Here is a 16,141-nt window from a genome sequence, read left to right as displayed (position 1 = left end):
TCATTTTTAATTGCTCAGTTAATTGGATAATCCCTCAACTCTTTACTATGCACGCTGGTACACCAAGATTTTTCATAAACATGCATAACTGTTGCTCTAATTGATGGAAACGGTATATGTATGTAATTTCATGATCCTATGATTTCACAAACGGCTAGATCATGCATTTTCTAGAAATCTTCTGGTTTTATTGAACATTGGCAATATTTAAACATTTGCCAAATTCTTTGAAAAAAAAGAACTGCCTATATTCATCTGTAGACAGAAAGATCGATGATAGATTAGATACCCAGAAATGTTTTTAGGCGGGGTGGGAAGATATTGTAGAAGGGTGGCAGCACCATGAATTGTGACCCTACTTATCAGTAACCACCCAAATACAGCCGGGTGGTTACTGAAAAGTGCCGGGTGGAGCGCCCAGCTGAAGGGGGCTGGGGAGAACACTGAGAGCCCACACGCTTCCATGAGAATTACGTTATCCTGGTGTAGGTAGTAAGATGGGCAAACATCCTTTACCAGAATAAATGGTGGTGCCCTGCAAAGGAGCAGGGACAGGTGAGTAACCTGGGTTTAGTTCTGCTTTAACCACAGACCGCTAAGGAATTGTTTACTATTGAGGAGGATGCAGCCTTCTGCTACTCCATCTACCTCCCTTCTCCAAAGAACAGTGTTATCTGTACAGTGTTCATTTGTTTTTACTGTCACTGGAAACATTGATTGACAATTCAATAACAGTCATAGATCTGTACAACCAAAACACAACAGGAAAGGACAGAGTGATAAATATAAAATACAAAAAGATAGAAAGAGAGAGAGAAGGACAGATAGAAGAAGGATAGAGAGAGAGAGAGGACATATTAATAAAGAAGGATAGATAGAAAAAAGATACAGAGGGAGGATACATGATTAAATAGAGGATAGATAGATAGATAGATAGATAGATAGATAGATAGATAGATGTACAGTGCTGCGTAATATGTTGGCGCTATATAAATCCTGTTTATTATTATTAATAATAATAATAATAATAATAGATATAGATAGATAGATAGATAGATAGATAGATAGATAGATAGATAGATAGAAAGACAGATAGATATGTGACAACTAGATAAAGAGAAGGTGATAGAGGATAGATAGAAGAAGGATTGAGAAAGAAGGATAGATGGAAGAAAGATAGAGAGGGAGGATAGAAGCATGAACAGATAAATAGAAGGATGGAGAGAGAAAAGGAGAGAGAGAGAGAGAAAGTATCCATAAAGAAGGATAGATAGAAAAAAGATAGATAGATAGATAGATAGATAGATAGATAGATAGATAGATAGAGAGATAGATAGACAGACAGATAACAGCTAGACAAGTAAACTAATTTATCTATCTTTCACTAGCTAACTGATTTCAGGTAGTGTGAATCTTGGGTGAGAATATTTACAGATACCCCCCCCCCCCACCTTCTACTTTTATCTGTCTGAAAATCTAGCAATATATCAGTTTTTACCTACTACTCTATCTTCTTCTATTATCTATCTATCTATCTATCTATCTATCTTCTATCTATCTATCTATCTATGTATGTATATGTCTACCCTTCTTCTATGTATCTGCCCATTCATCTCTCTATATGATATATTTATATATATATATATATATATATATATATATATATATATATATATATATATAATATATATTTCTCTATCTGTATACATTCAGCATTGAGCATTGTGTAAGGTTTAGCTGTGTACAGCATTACTTAGCCAATTGACTGTAACTCATTACATTTAATTAGGCGCTGGGTAGGTGTTCCTATATTTAATAAAACACAGGGGATAATAAGCAGGCAGTGAAATGAAGTTTAGAATTAGCAGTTTGTCATGGTGCATTTTTAATAGTGATGATATTATTCTCAGCAGTGTCTTTTTCTTAACAAGCTAAGAAAAAATATTCAAGAAAAAAAAAAAACTCCTGCAAGGCATCTATTCCTATGCATATATCCCTGCCATATTTTTCCTCCTTCCCTTCGATAAAATTGCCAAATAATAATGAATCATTTCATAAATAATGGGCTTAGAGGCTTATCAGGGCAGGCTGGCCAGTGCTGGCGCCTTATCTCTCCTGGACACATTGCTGAAGTGTTCCTCTCTCCATACTAAATAGGAAGCAGCCCTAGCTGGGGATTACATCCAATTCTGCTGCAGCCACCCAACTACTCCCCTAAAAAACACCCACTGCAGCCATGGATAGGCCACAAAATGGCTTCAGTCACTTACACACATGAAAGGTGCACGGTGAGTACATGCCTTTGTCTTGTGGATGGCGCAGGGGCTCAGATCAGAGGGGCATTTTGGATAGGGAGGGGAGGGGGGGGGGGGGGGCCCTATCTAACGTACAGTGCTGGGTAATATGTTGGCGCTATATAAATTCTGTTTATTATTATTATTATTAATAATAATAAAACAATTATATTGAAATGATGTTAAAATTTACTATAGCAGTATATATATGAGTGTTGAATATTTATATTATATATATAAAACTATACCATATCTATATATACATAAAAAGTGTTGTATGATAATTGATTTATTATATATTATATACAATACCTATATTTACATATATTAATATTGAAAGGATGTGTAAACTTTACCATAACAGTATATAGATACATGAGTGTTGAATATTAATATATGATATATATATATAACAGATATCATAATTACCATATCTATATATACATAAGAACGTGTTTTATAGTCATTTATTTATTGGATGTTAATATATATGATATACAATACATATATGAGTATTGAAAGGATGTTAAAGTGTACCATAGCAGTATATAGATATATAAATGTTGAATAGTAATTTATTTCATATACATGACTTACTATAACTAAATACATATATGAGTATTGAATATTACTATTTATGATATAATAAACTCTACATATATGAATGTAGAATAGTAATTGATATGAGATGTTCCCCTCTACCATACACATATATATGAGGGATGGATGGGTATAGGCTTGGTGTGATTGTTGCCCCTTGGCACATGGTGTGGCATATCTCTGATTTCTTCTCCTTTGGCCCCCCAGGTAGGATTTCGGTGGTTGGTGGCAGCTTTGCAATGATTGTAGCCTGAGGATGATGGAGAGGCTGGGCACAGCAGATATGGGAGACGCTCCATGTGTCAGCTCACCTCCCCGACAGTCAGCGGAGGCGGAGAACACGCGTGGAGTGGAGCAGAGTGGGGTGAAGGAGGGGGCTGCCCCCAGCTCCCCCCCTCGTGCTGTGCCGGTGATTGAGCTGCTCAGGAGGGGGGAGGGATCGGGAACTATAAAGGCCAGGGAGCAGGAGCTGAGACTGCAGAACCTGAGTACCAGCGAAGTGTGCAGAGCCCCCCTGACCCCCTCTACAGAGCTGTGCAGACCCCCACTGACCCCCTCTACAGAGCTGTGCAGACCCCCCCTAACCCCATCTACAGAGCTGTGCAGACCCCCTCTGACCCCATCTACAGAGCTGTGCAGACCCCCACTGACCCCCTCTACAGAGCTGTGCAGACCCCCACTGATCCCATCTACAGAGCTGTGCAGAGCCCCTCTGACCCCCTCTACAGAGCTGTGCAGAGCCCCTCTGACCCCCACCACTGATCTTTGCAGAGCCCAGCTCACCCCAACAACTGAGCTCTGCAGACCCCCCTTAAACCAATCTACAGACCCCCACAGACCCCCAACTACAGAGCTGTGCAGAGCCCCCCTAACTCCAACAACAGAGCTGTGCAGACCCCCCATCCCTCTGCCAGTCTCAGGACCTCAAGCTGATCAAGCTTCAGAAGCCCGAATGGTCCAGCTGAGCCCTCCAGCATCCCTCCCCATCCAGGCAGCGGGCAGAACCATGCTGTACGGACTGAGCCAGCCTCTAACCCCCGACAACAGGTAGGTGATTCTTCTATTGTAATAGCAGAACGATCAGAACTTTTGATTTTGTGCAATGAACATCTCCATCCATCACCTAAATGCTGCACATGTCACCCTGCACCTCCCATTACACACCCCACCCTATGCTGATAGAATTATTCTTGCTCCTGTTGCTGGATTTTCATATAGAAATCTTGTAACTTTGTAGATTTCCATTGCATTTTGAATCACTTACCGATTTAGATTTGTAGTCACACAGTCATAGGTTGCTGGTGATGGCTTGTGTGTCATTATCATTTTATTTGTTTAAACTCTTTCTACTTCTTCATCACACCTTATATATACAACATGCTTTTCTAGCTTATCATTATCATGAGCAATTATTGAGAATTCCAGTAGCTTAGCCTTGGACAGATGTCTCACCTAAAGACATGTGATGGTGAACTCATTGCAGAGATTTTCCATCATGTTAGGAAATCATTGTGCAATATTGGTCACCTTCAGTCCATGGAAGGTCTCATTATCTATTCTTCAGGTTGCAAATACTATTCCTGATCATTGGAAGAAAATACTAAATATGATAATTTGCTAAAATGTATGGATGGATTTTCTGTACATTTTATTGTGCAAATATCTCACAATTTTTTACAAAGTTCATCAGTTCACGCGTTAATTGTGCAAAACATCCAGGTAACCTACCCGAGTTACAGCGCAGAACATCCCTACATCCCACCTTTCCTAGGTAGACCATTGTTTTAACTGGAAAAAAAAATCATGGAATTCACATTATGAACATGAAGGTTGGAATAATGAAAGCTAAATCTTAATTGGTTGTTATAGATAAATTCTAATTTCTTAGGGAAGACCACTCTTTTAGAAACACATTGTTACTGATTGTGAGAAGGAATATTATATTATATAAATGTAAAACCCAGTAGAAAAAGCTTTATGCAGACATAATATGGGAGGTAAATACCTGGATTGGATACCTGAAGGGTAAGATGTTCTCCACCAGGTTTGGGCAGGTTGGGTGATCATTGTTGCTCCTAACAAGGTATAGACAGCATTGTTGGAGTCTACCTACTTGACTCAAGGTGAGAAAATCACATAAAAAATATTGTGTTATCCCCCACTTAGTTTCTAGACTGATCTATCTAACATTCCTGAACAATGTGATATCAGTGGTCTAAGATCATACCACCCATTTTTCACCCCATTATCAATACTTCTCCATGCATTGACCTTCACTTGTGGTCATCCTGAAGACCACAGTCCAACCTGGATTTTAATGTTACAGCAGATTTTTGGGGTCTTTTATAGATCTGGCCATGGTTGAGTACAGAGATTTCTACCATGTACTTGATCATGGTGAGGACAATGTACACAGACATAGGATGTACCCTTTGTACATATACTGTTCCCTTCATAACAAGTAAATATTAATATTTATACAATATTGATGGACAATGTAATTATTGCACTGGAATTGTGTGCCTCGTGCAATAATTTCTGTCTTAGCTTGATAGGCGATCAATGTTTTTATAAATGATTGTGCTCAGCTTTGTGTAAGGAGATCATGCATTCAGGCTGATTTGCTGGTACAAATGGAGACCTGGGTCAGGAAGATGCTATTGCCTAGTATCTAATCATTTTCCATATTTCATTTATAATTGCAATTGAGTTTTCATTGTACTTAGTTTAGGAGACTGTACACATCAATGTCATTGGCTAAGAAACACATTCCTTGTTTAATACCTATCTACTATTTTGCACCATGTAGATCCATATTTGTGGGCAAGGGGCTTTGCAGAGACAATAGTGAGTGTGATAGGTTTGTTTAATATGTTTGTCTTCTCAAGAGTGGATAGCCAAGGGGAAATTTGTTTTCCCCTATTGACATGAGATTGTCTTCCAATCTTGCCAAACGCATCCACATTAGGTAACTATTGTGTATAGTGTGTGCAGACTGTTTTACACTTTATTATTATTAATAATATTAATAATAATAATATTATTATTAATATATATGGCGCTAACATAATATGCAGCGCTGTACATTAAATAGGGGTTGCAAATGACAGACGGATACAGACAGTGACACAGGAGAAGGAGAGGACCCTGCCCCAAAGAGCTTACAATCTAAAAGACTGGGGATGTACACTTGCATTCCATTGAACCCAGACTGTCCAGTGTATAGGGTATATCACTACATACATTACCATGCACACTGATGGGAGATGGTGCAGTGCAGGATTGGTAATCTATACATAGTCTATGCAAATGCTTCTGAATTTTTTGAGTTGTCACCTTAGGGCCATTTTGGACCAGTAGTGAGCTGCAGAAAGCTTCTGTGGGCAAAACTATTTTCCTAACCCCTCTTTTTTTGGCAGATTGTGGCACAGTTTGCAAAAGCAACGGTAATGGCCACACAGCTGTGGCCTGAAGAAATGCGCTGAAATGCACAAATCTTGTTGCTTGCAGTGCAGTTTAATACCAGTGATCTGGAAGAATCCTTAAGCCGCTTACTCCAGAGTTTGATTACCAAACACCCCCCTATCCTTTCATCTCCATAACATAGGGAAGAAGTGTTCTGTAGTTTACAATGGTGAACCTGAAAGGGTTATTAACACAGACAGAGAGCACAGCAAACAATACACCATTTGGATTAATGGCAGAATCAACCAGTAGCTTTTTGCACTTATTGAACAGATATAACAAAATGCTTTGAACTGAATATTTACCAGACCAAATAGAAAGCAAACAAGTGAAGTTCATTGTTTAGGTTTACATACACTTTATTGGAAAATGCCTAAAGGCATCGACCATGGAGTCTTTCTACTGGAACTGAATACTCTCTAGTGGAACAGTTTCTGTAGATGGAATTAAAACTAAGAAAAGCATTTATAAAACTTCCAAGGGACTTCAATAGAGTTTCAATTGACTCATTGATAGACTTCTCACTTAATTCAGTCCATTGCTAAAATGCAACAATCTCAACACACTACAGTCATATATAATATGTTATCACTTATCTAAATACATTGTATCAGTTTAATCTTATTTGTTACAAAATTACACAAACAGGAAGCAGTAGATTTACCACAATTCTGATATAACATAGAAACAACCAAGTTTGCTCTGCATGTTCCTGTTTTGCTAGAGAAAATAAGAGATTGAATGAATCATTTTGTCATGTGTGAGATCAGCCCAAGGACATTTTATACAATGTTTGAAAATCGCAGAAAAAGAAACAAATTACAAATACTGATCTTGGGCTGTGTAGTATCCAAATTTGTCCTGTGTATTAGCATTGTGGGGGTTTTACATCATTAAGACTGCAGACTATTGTTCTCAGTGAGTCAGACCTTGACTAGAAGTAATTAAGATCACTACCTGCGTATAAAAAAACCCCCATATATATATGTATATATATATATATATATATATATATATATATTTATATATATAAATCTAACAAGATAATTATTCCAATATTTGCGATATATATGTATCTATATATAATTTATCCTAGATTGTAAACTCTTCGGGGCAGGGTCCTCTTCTCCGCCTGTGCCACTGTCTATAACTGTCTGTCATTTACTACCCCTATCTTTGTACAGCGCTGCGTAATATGTTGGCACTATATAAATCCTGTTTAATATTATAATATTAATAATAAAAATATTTGTAGCATCATTCCAAGTAAAGAATTGGTGTTGTAGCTTCTTCATGTAGGAATATGAAAAGAACAAAAAATGTAGCCTTCTTCAGATGATAAGAGTCCAGGACCTATGGAGGGTTTGGTGGCAGCGAGCCCTTTATAATAATAAAATTGGAAAACCCCTAAATCACCACATTAAGCCTGACATGTATCTCATTACCATTCTTCTTCCTTTGTGGCTTCACTTTTGAACCATTTCCTGTTTCATTTCCCTTTCCTTGTCATTTCTTTTAGTGACATCTTCTAAAACTTCCTTATCCATAAGCATTTTTGTCTTTCCAGTGACCCCTTAACTCCTTTGTGATCAGTTTATTTTATCCCAATTGTCTGAATATAAGGATGTCCTGCATTATGTAACTATATAGTGCAAGTATGGCCCAATGTCATGGTTGTACCTCTAAACCTGTAAGATGAATGAATATGACACTATTTGTATCAAAATATATTTAAAAGACCTTTATTTATTTATTACATTATTTTTTTATTTGTTTTTTATTAATTTATTTTTTGAACTTTTTTATGCTGTTATTATTTTTTTACATTTATCACATGCAATGTAAAAAAAAAAAAAACATACTAATAAGCAAGTAAGATTGCTCTTTGCTCAAGGGGCTTACACTTTAAAAAAATATTATTATACCTACTGCTATGCATTATGCTGTATGAAGAGTTGTCATTTAAACATACACATCACTCCATACTCCATTGATGATCATATGCCATCACTCATAGGCAGGAGACTGTATATATGTTTTAGATTTATTTTGTATATATAGATATATTATTATTATTGTTATTATTATTAGTAAACAGGATTTATAAAGCGCCAGCAAATTATGCAGCGCTGTACATTAAATACAGATATATATAATATTATCACTCCATACTCTATTGATGATCATATGCTATCACTTGCAGGCAAAAGGCTACATATGTTTTAGATTTATTTTTTATTTTTAATATAAAATAATAATATATATTATCACTCCTTACTCCATTGGTGATAATATTCCATCACTCTCATTCAGAATAATACTTATAATAGCATCCAATTTTTTATTTATTTATATTTTGTTTGTTTTTTTATTTAAAAAAAACAAAAACATTTTTGTATTTTTTGTTAGCTACACATATGTTATAGTATTATTTACAATATATACATGACCCTAGCAATATATATAAAATAAAAATCGCAGAATTATAAACAGTTATGGAAATTCATATAATATTTAAGGCAACAATTTAAAAATAAAATAACTGAAATATATCAAAATATATTGATTAAAAAATGTATTTAATTCTACACATAAAGCATCCTTTATCCTGATAAATTGTTCTCTATTTTCTGTTTTAGTCGTTTTATATAAAATCTTTTCTATAGTTCTCTTGTTTTAGCTTTCAAATTTTTGTCATTATTTACTGGAGTTTTAGGTATAAATATACATTATGTGATTAAAAATATATAATAATATTAATTTAATCATATGCAAACAATGGTTATTATTTTTGTTATGCAGTGTATCAATACATTTTCTTTTATTATTGTAGCAGTTATTTTGGAGTTCCGGAAACCTTTACGGTGTTCAATAACAACACGCGAGTCAAGAGACGCTCGGGGCCCTATGAGACAGAGACTAATGAAGGTAAGCTATAAGCCTTTAATGCTATTTTAGTTGAGAAGTGCAGCTTAAAGTTTAACAGGTATAAGTGTACAAGGGTTTACTGTTTCTGTAGAGATTGTGTAAAATTCTGCTGATCCAGTAAATCACGTAGACCTCTGCCCCTGCTTCTGCTATTTCATTATGTGGGTTAAAAAAAGAACATCTTCCAGCACATATATACTCTTTAGTTAGGTAAGACATTCCATTAAAAATTAAGGAATAGATTTACAGTATGATCACCTTACATCTGTCTTCATTTACTGAATTGCCATATCAGCGGAAAACTAAAATAGGGCTTGCAGGGGAATTTGCTGTGTATTTTTGGAAAAATGAAAAGCTCACAGAAACAATCTTTATAGCACAGCAGGGGATGAAGATCACAAGAGGATCTACTCCAATGTAAAGATCTATTGCAGGTTTAATATTTAAGAAAGTCTGCTCTTTGTTCTGCATATGATTAGTTTTTTGGGGGGAGGAATCAGCATATATTTTTTTGTAATTGCAGTGTTTGTAAAGAGACGAGCCACATTATGTATTGCGGAGATTTACTCCATTTTCCTATACATTAACATTAACAATGTCAATGCCTCTGCAGTGCCATGATATTGTGCTGTCATATCTCACAATGACTTCCTTTAAAGGACAATTTAAAGCTACAGTTAATTTTCAACTCTGCTTCACTTTAGTTATTAGATGTATTGTGTTGTATTATTTTGTGGGCCAACACAATATTTCATGTACAGGTTGTCCTTGTATAACGGTCATAATCATTACCTTACAAAGGAAATTGTTGTTAATTGCATTGGGATCTGGTGACTAGAGGGCCACGTGCCCATGATTTGATTATTTTTTTCTCAAGCCCCTTTTGCGTTTTGTTTTTTTCTCCAGGGTTTCCTCAGACAAAGGTGGTCCGTCGTATCTTCACAAACAGCCGGGAAAGATGGAGGCAGCAGAACGTGAATGGTGCTTTCGCTGAGCTCCGCAAGCTCATTCCCACTCACCCTCCAGATAAGAAGCTCAGCAAAAATGAGATACTGCGCCTGGCTATGAAATATATCAACTTTCTAGCCAAACTTCTCGATGACCAAGAGGAAGAAGGCAACCAAAGGAGCAAAATAAGTAAGGATAATGGTATGGTCCAACAAGATCTTCTCCAAGACATACTTTCTCCCAACTCAAGTTGTGGAAGCTCCTTAGATGGCGCACCAAGCCCGGACAGCTTCTCAGAAGATCAAGACACAATGGACTCCAAACACAGCAGAAGCCTCCACCAATCTATCCTCCCTATAGAAAGTAATGGGCAACGATGACACCTTTTGGGGAGAAAGATAGCTTATTGACTGTCTATTGACTGGGACCTTTTGGCTTGGGCCATAATCCCTTTTCACTGTGTTTATTGACATGTGTGGGATAAAACAATATTTCTTTTTAAGGTACTCTGAAAAACCCTCAACTTTTCAACATTCAGGCCATGGAACAATGCTGTCTGAGAAAAGGAATTCTCAAAACTGGCCGCTTGGCTCCATTTATATTATCTTTTGAAGGTTTGCCTACACTTTCCGAACATGTAGCAGTTTGTTTTTGCTTTATATGCAACTTGGAAACTGAACAACATTACAAATTTTAAAAGTACAAACAGCTCAATGACCAAATGAGCTACAGAAATAATTTTTAGTTTAATACAAAATACTATTTTTCATGTGAAAATGAGAAAAGCTTGTTTTTTAGATTGCTAATTTAGCTGTAAAAGAAGCTAATCTTATATTCACGTTGGGACTCTTCTACAAGGCATCCGTGGCGACAAAAGTTGAGGAATTTGGGACCCTATAAGACAATACAATGGAATTATTTTTATGTGGTACCTATTGGGAAGAAGGTACAGTATATATACGTTGGTTATACTTGTTCACTATACAAAAGTATTTTTATTATTTATGATAGAGCAGCATAATGTCATATGGCAGGACGATGTGTAGAACCATGAGTAATATAATATATAACATTTTCCTAACTACAGTGCCATTTGGTACCATTGGTAGTGTTGCTTTAATGAAGACACAATTGGGCATATGTAAAAAGCAGGGGTATGAAACTTGTAGCAGCTATGGAGATATTAGCTTTCAATAGTCTTAGTAAGTCAAAAACCTCTCCGGTAAGGAATAGTGCTCACCACCACTCTTTGTATTTTAATATTGAATAAAATAGGACATTTGCAGGGACCAATAGTTTCTTATAGTCCATACGTACCAGTTAGCACCACACCGAAAAACCATTGTAGCTTGTACAGCGTGGTGCAACATTCAGCAGCCATAGCAAATAATCGGGCTAATTCTTTAATGATTTTGACTTTTCTGAATTAATGAAAGCTGATTTCCAGTTCTTATTGGGGGGTTTTCTTTTTGTATCATTGGGTTGATTTAGCAAATGAATGTAGGTTGTTGAATTACCATTTTGCAACCATCCAATCAATTTTCTTAATTGATTGGGTATTTGTTTTGTAAATTTCACCGTCTTTACTAAGCTTAGTAAACATTCAAGGGAACAGCCTATATCCCTTTAGCAAATCAACTCCATGGCTACTCTTTGCTTTGTCTTATTAAGTAATCCTCGCTGTTTTTAAACAATTATTTTTACAGGTTAGTGCTTAAGAATTTGGTGTTATTGCCCAGAGTAACCTATTCATTTTTTCTAATAAAGGCAAAAAAAATGAAATCCAGCTCTTAATCAGCTGCTGATGGCAATAGACTGTTTTTAGGTTTGCACTATTTTTTAAGGTGACCTAAAATGTTTCTAGCTGCCTTTGTATGGAGCAAAATTCCCTGCTTTGTTTTTCAAGAGTGACCTCAGCTCAAGTTTACAACTTCCTTGTGTTTTATTGCAGTCATCAAACCAACCTAAATGGACAAGTCTTTATATTCTTTGGAAGCAAAAGACATGGTCATTTTGGATATATATTGAAATTGTGCATTTGCATTATTGTATTTGACTTACCATGCAGAATTGGTCTTTAAGAAAGTACTAGGCATAGTATTTGGAACAAAACACACATGTATGCAATTCTTCATTATTCAAAAATACTTTCCATCATTAATGTGCTAAAAATCTATGGCCAACCTCCAATCATCCCATTCTTCTCTCAACACATCTAGCAGAACCTAATAGACTGGAATTAGTGGTCCACCCTTTGGCCTTTCCTGACACACAGTATTTCTGTAATACAGAGTTGCCTGTTTATTAATTCACTTTTGCTCATGTATTCTGTATTTTGTTGCAAAGTGTTAAAACTGTGGTCTTCATAGATCATTGACATTTCCCAAAACTAATATGGAGAGGTTTCCCTACTGTGCAATCCATTAGGCGTTAGTGAACATTGCCAACTGCAGTCTTCTTCCTATAGATTTTGGTGTCATGACATCCGTTTGTAATTGTTCAAGTTTACATTTTACTTAATTTACCATTTTAACATTTTCATTTTTTAGGGAAAATATTTTCTGCTTCACAATAAGACACAACATTTGTTGAAATAGGCTGCCAATGCACCACAACAGGCCAGCACAACAGATTTGCACCTATTGTCTGATGCAGCACACCACAATTTATGGTAGCATGCATCGAAATAAATGACCCCTAAAGATTTTGTATCACAAAAGCATGACGCTAATAGCCAAAACACATTTCCTATGCTACGTGCATTGGAGGATCGTATTGCCATTCATTTTAATGGCACCACAATGCAAGGCAACACAGCTTCAATGCACATCCACTGCAGTGCAGTAACACATTATTGTGTGTTGTGGTGCATTGTGTTGGAAACATACTGCATGTCCATTTCATTGTTTTACTGCAATTCATGTTAACATCCCTAATTATTATGAGTGAAACCATTTCTACATGATTCTGTTTAATAAAGGTGAATGCACAATTCCAAAAAGTCCCAAAATATTGACTGTTCAAGAAAACCTTTACTGAGAGAAATAGCCAAGCTGCTTCCAAAAATCCTTGCTGTGCCTTGCTTCACTGCTTTTTGATTCTCTGGCTAAGAATACGCATACAGCAAACAAGTGCAAGTAAACAGAATGCAAGATCTGCACACTTATACAACGTTAGATAATGAGAAATTGCTGAAGCCATTGGATAAGCATGGGGCAAGACAGCAATGGCAGACATCTAGTTTTCCCAGTAAAAGGGCCACTTCCCACTATCTGGGTCAAATTCACTGCCATAATAATGATCTGTAACTACAAAGTATTACTCAGCAACACAAAGATATTGGATATTAAAGGTACATCAGCCTTTATAATTGTGTCCCAAAACTGCCTTCTTTCTAAATACATGTTAAAGGAGAACTCTTTAGTGGGTTTATAGTGGGACCACTATGAAAATATTATTCATAGTTCTATTTGTGAATATTTTCTATACTTCTGGCTTTTACTTTTCTTCTGTCTCACTCAAATAGTATCATGAATCGGCCGTAGGATATATCCTTTCTATCATTACCCACAACCGCCTGTGCCCATTGGTGTAGTGAGTGGGTACAGGTGGTATGTTGGTCCTGGAAATGCACAATGCAATACTGTGAAATGGTAACCCAGTGGAAATGGGACAAAGAATGGACTCACACACACTAAATTTACTTCTTTATTCTCCTTCACTCAACTCTGTTATATGGAGTTCTCCTTTAACATTCTAAGGGTCGCATGAATGCTTGCTTATTGTTGGAAAGGTACATATATATATAAATATAAATATATTTTTATCACTCTTCTTTTGCTTGCGCTGGATCTCGATGTATATCACAGCACTTTCCATTTATGTCGTACTGTTCAGCGTTATGTCTTGAGTTTGTTTTCTGCATTTTCTGCAGAAAGTCAGTAACCAGGCCTGGTACCCAATTTAACCTTTTCTCTCCACATCCAGCAGGGGAAGGGTTAACTTTGTAAAGCCATTTCGGCGACACTGTCTACGTGTTATGTAGAATTTTTTTTTTTGTTTTGTTATATAATGTAATATTAAAAATGTTCTTAAATAAAAGTTCTACAAACAGTGCCTTGGCTCCATGGATGGATCTTCTGCATGAAAGCCCAATTATTGTTCATGTATTACAGATTGTATTTATATAATAACCATTAAGAGAATATCATTGTGTCTTTTGGTTGAGTTACTCTTATACAAAATGGTTTACTCAAATGTTTTCTTAGGGTCCTTCTGTCTCCGCACTGTGTGACCACAAGCTAACCACAGGCCAGTGATGGACAAACTTGGAAATTATTGAGGGCCATGACACTTTAGGAGGGCTGCATGTTAGCAGATTGGTATTGGGTATTGAGTTACATTGTTGTCAGTGGTGTGTTAAAGAAAACTGTAATAATGTCAATGAATGCAATAATAACTCCTAGCACTGGTAACAGCAGGGGTGTAGTCGTAAATAGAAAAAAAAATGACACAGTAATAGTGAGGGCTATCTATGGTGAGCAGACAGGGAAAGCCTATACGGGGGACCCAGCCCATTCCCGAAAAAAGTGAGGGCATGGTGTGCCTTTGCATGCCCGCCCCATTACACACTTAGGTATCAGTGATCACTATGATAACCACCAGCATTGATGTCAGTAATAGCCACCAGAATAGGTAGTAATAGTTGCAATGATAGCCCCTGGTTTTGTATCAGTGGGTCAAATGAGAGCCCCAGCATTGATGTCTATAACCAGAATGAAAACCTCCAGCATTGGTGTCAGTGACCAGAAAAAAAGCCCTTCGGCATTCTTGTCAGTGATTGCAATTATAACCTCCAGCATTTTTATCATTCATTACAACAATATCACTCAGTGGCAGTATTACACCTCACCCTCCCATATTGGTGCTTAGGTGCTGAATGATATTTAGAAAAAATGACCCAATGGTGGTTAGCAGCAGTGTCCACCCTGCCATCACTACCCTCCGTAGGACTACTAGTCAGCAACCAAGTTTTATAAATCCTACATTAAAATTGAAGTTTAATAACCCTAACCCACCCACCGCAGCATTGGTAGTCAGACATATATCACAAGTTCCCATAATAATTTCATGCAAGCATGCAGCCAGCAGGAAAGAGGTCATGCAGTCCAAACCCTGGAACCAAAAGGAATATTGCAAATTGTAATGTGAAATCTGTCATTCATAGTTAAAGCGAATGGTGTGGCAGCCTATTCAGGATATATATATATTTGTCCTCTACACTAGCGGATCCCAACCTTTTGCAGGTCACGGACCACTAAATGCACAGACTCTGGACCGCCCATGCGTGGAGAGTCATGTGTCACTCAAAGGGGATGAAAGTTCCCCCATAGTAACATCATGATGCCAGGACCCGTCCACTCTTCCATTGCAGGTCTGAGTCTGTGTGTTCAGAGACACAACCCACCATGTCATATGATTGACCTCCCATTGGATTGTGTCTAATAAAGTGTTTTTCTAGTCACCATTGGCTAAATGCTTTTTTTTTTCTATTGACCCCCATGAAAGTTGTTTTAGTTTACTGAACCTGAAAATTTTTTGAAGGGTCATCAAGGGTCAAAAGGTTGAGAAAGGCTGTCTTGGGTCTACAAATAAGTTAGCACCTACGAGCCAGAGATAAAGAAAGTAGAAGTGGAAGAAAAATGGAAGAAGTGGAAGAAAAACTGTGTTGTCAGCCCACAATTAAAAAATGAAGGAAAATTTGACAATTAAAACATCTATCTGTTTACTGTCCAACAGAACAAGTCATTCCCCATTTCATCTCACTGGTCAACAGACATTTTCTTGCCAAACAGATTAAAGTCATTTTAGGTTATGTATGATGCACAGATTCCAAATATGATATT

At 36.8% G+C, this 16,141-nt stretch overlaps 1 protein-coding gene across 1 annotated transcript; it reads left to right on the top strand.

The window, feature by feature from the left end:
- Positions 1-2,140: 2,140 nt before the first annotated feature.
- Positions 2,141-14,351, top strand: TAL1 (TAL bHLH transcription factor 1, erythroid differentiation factor). Its single transcript, XM_072419600.1, has 4 exons — positions 2,141-2,288; positions 3,102-3,941; positions 9,193-9,287; positions 10,194-14,351. Exons 2-4 carry the CDS (start codon positions 3,151-3,153, stop codon positions 10,613-10,615), a joined length of 1,308 nt encoding a protein of 435 aa, XP_072275701.1. The 5' UTR covers positions 2,141-2,288; positions 3,102-3,150; the 3' UTR covers positions 10,616-14,351.
- The last annotated feature ends 1,790 nt before the right edge of the window (positions 14,352-16,141 follow it).

This window comes from Pyxicephalus adspersus, chromosome 8 (genome assembly GCF_032062135.1).
Source record: "Pyxicephalus adspersus chromosome 8, UCB_Pads_2.0, whole genome shotgun sequence".
Lineage (NCBI taxonomy): Eukaryota > Metazoa > Chordata > Amphibia > Anura > Pyxicephalidae > Pyxicephalus > Pyxicephalus adspersus.
Note: the sequence above shows the minus strand (reverse complement) of the source record. Positions and strands in the feature narration are given on the sequence as shown.

Excerpts from the sequence above, each read along its gene's own strand:
- TAL1 (XM_072419600.1), top strand. The coding sequence starts at position 3,151 with ATGATGGAGAGGCTGGGCACAGCAGATATGGGAGACGCTCCATGTGTC. Across the intron at positions 3,942-9,192 it reads CCTCTAACCCCCGACAACAG|CAGTTATTTTGGAGTTCCGG; the intron begins GTAGGTGATTCT and ends TTATTATTGTAG. Across the intron at positions 9,288-10,193 it reads TGAGACAGAGACTAATGAAG|GGTTTCCTCAGACAAAGGTG; the intron begins GTAAGCTATAAG and ends TTTTTTCTCCAG.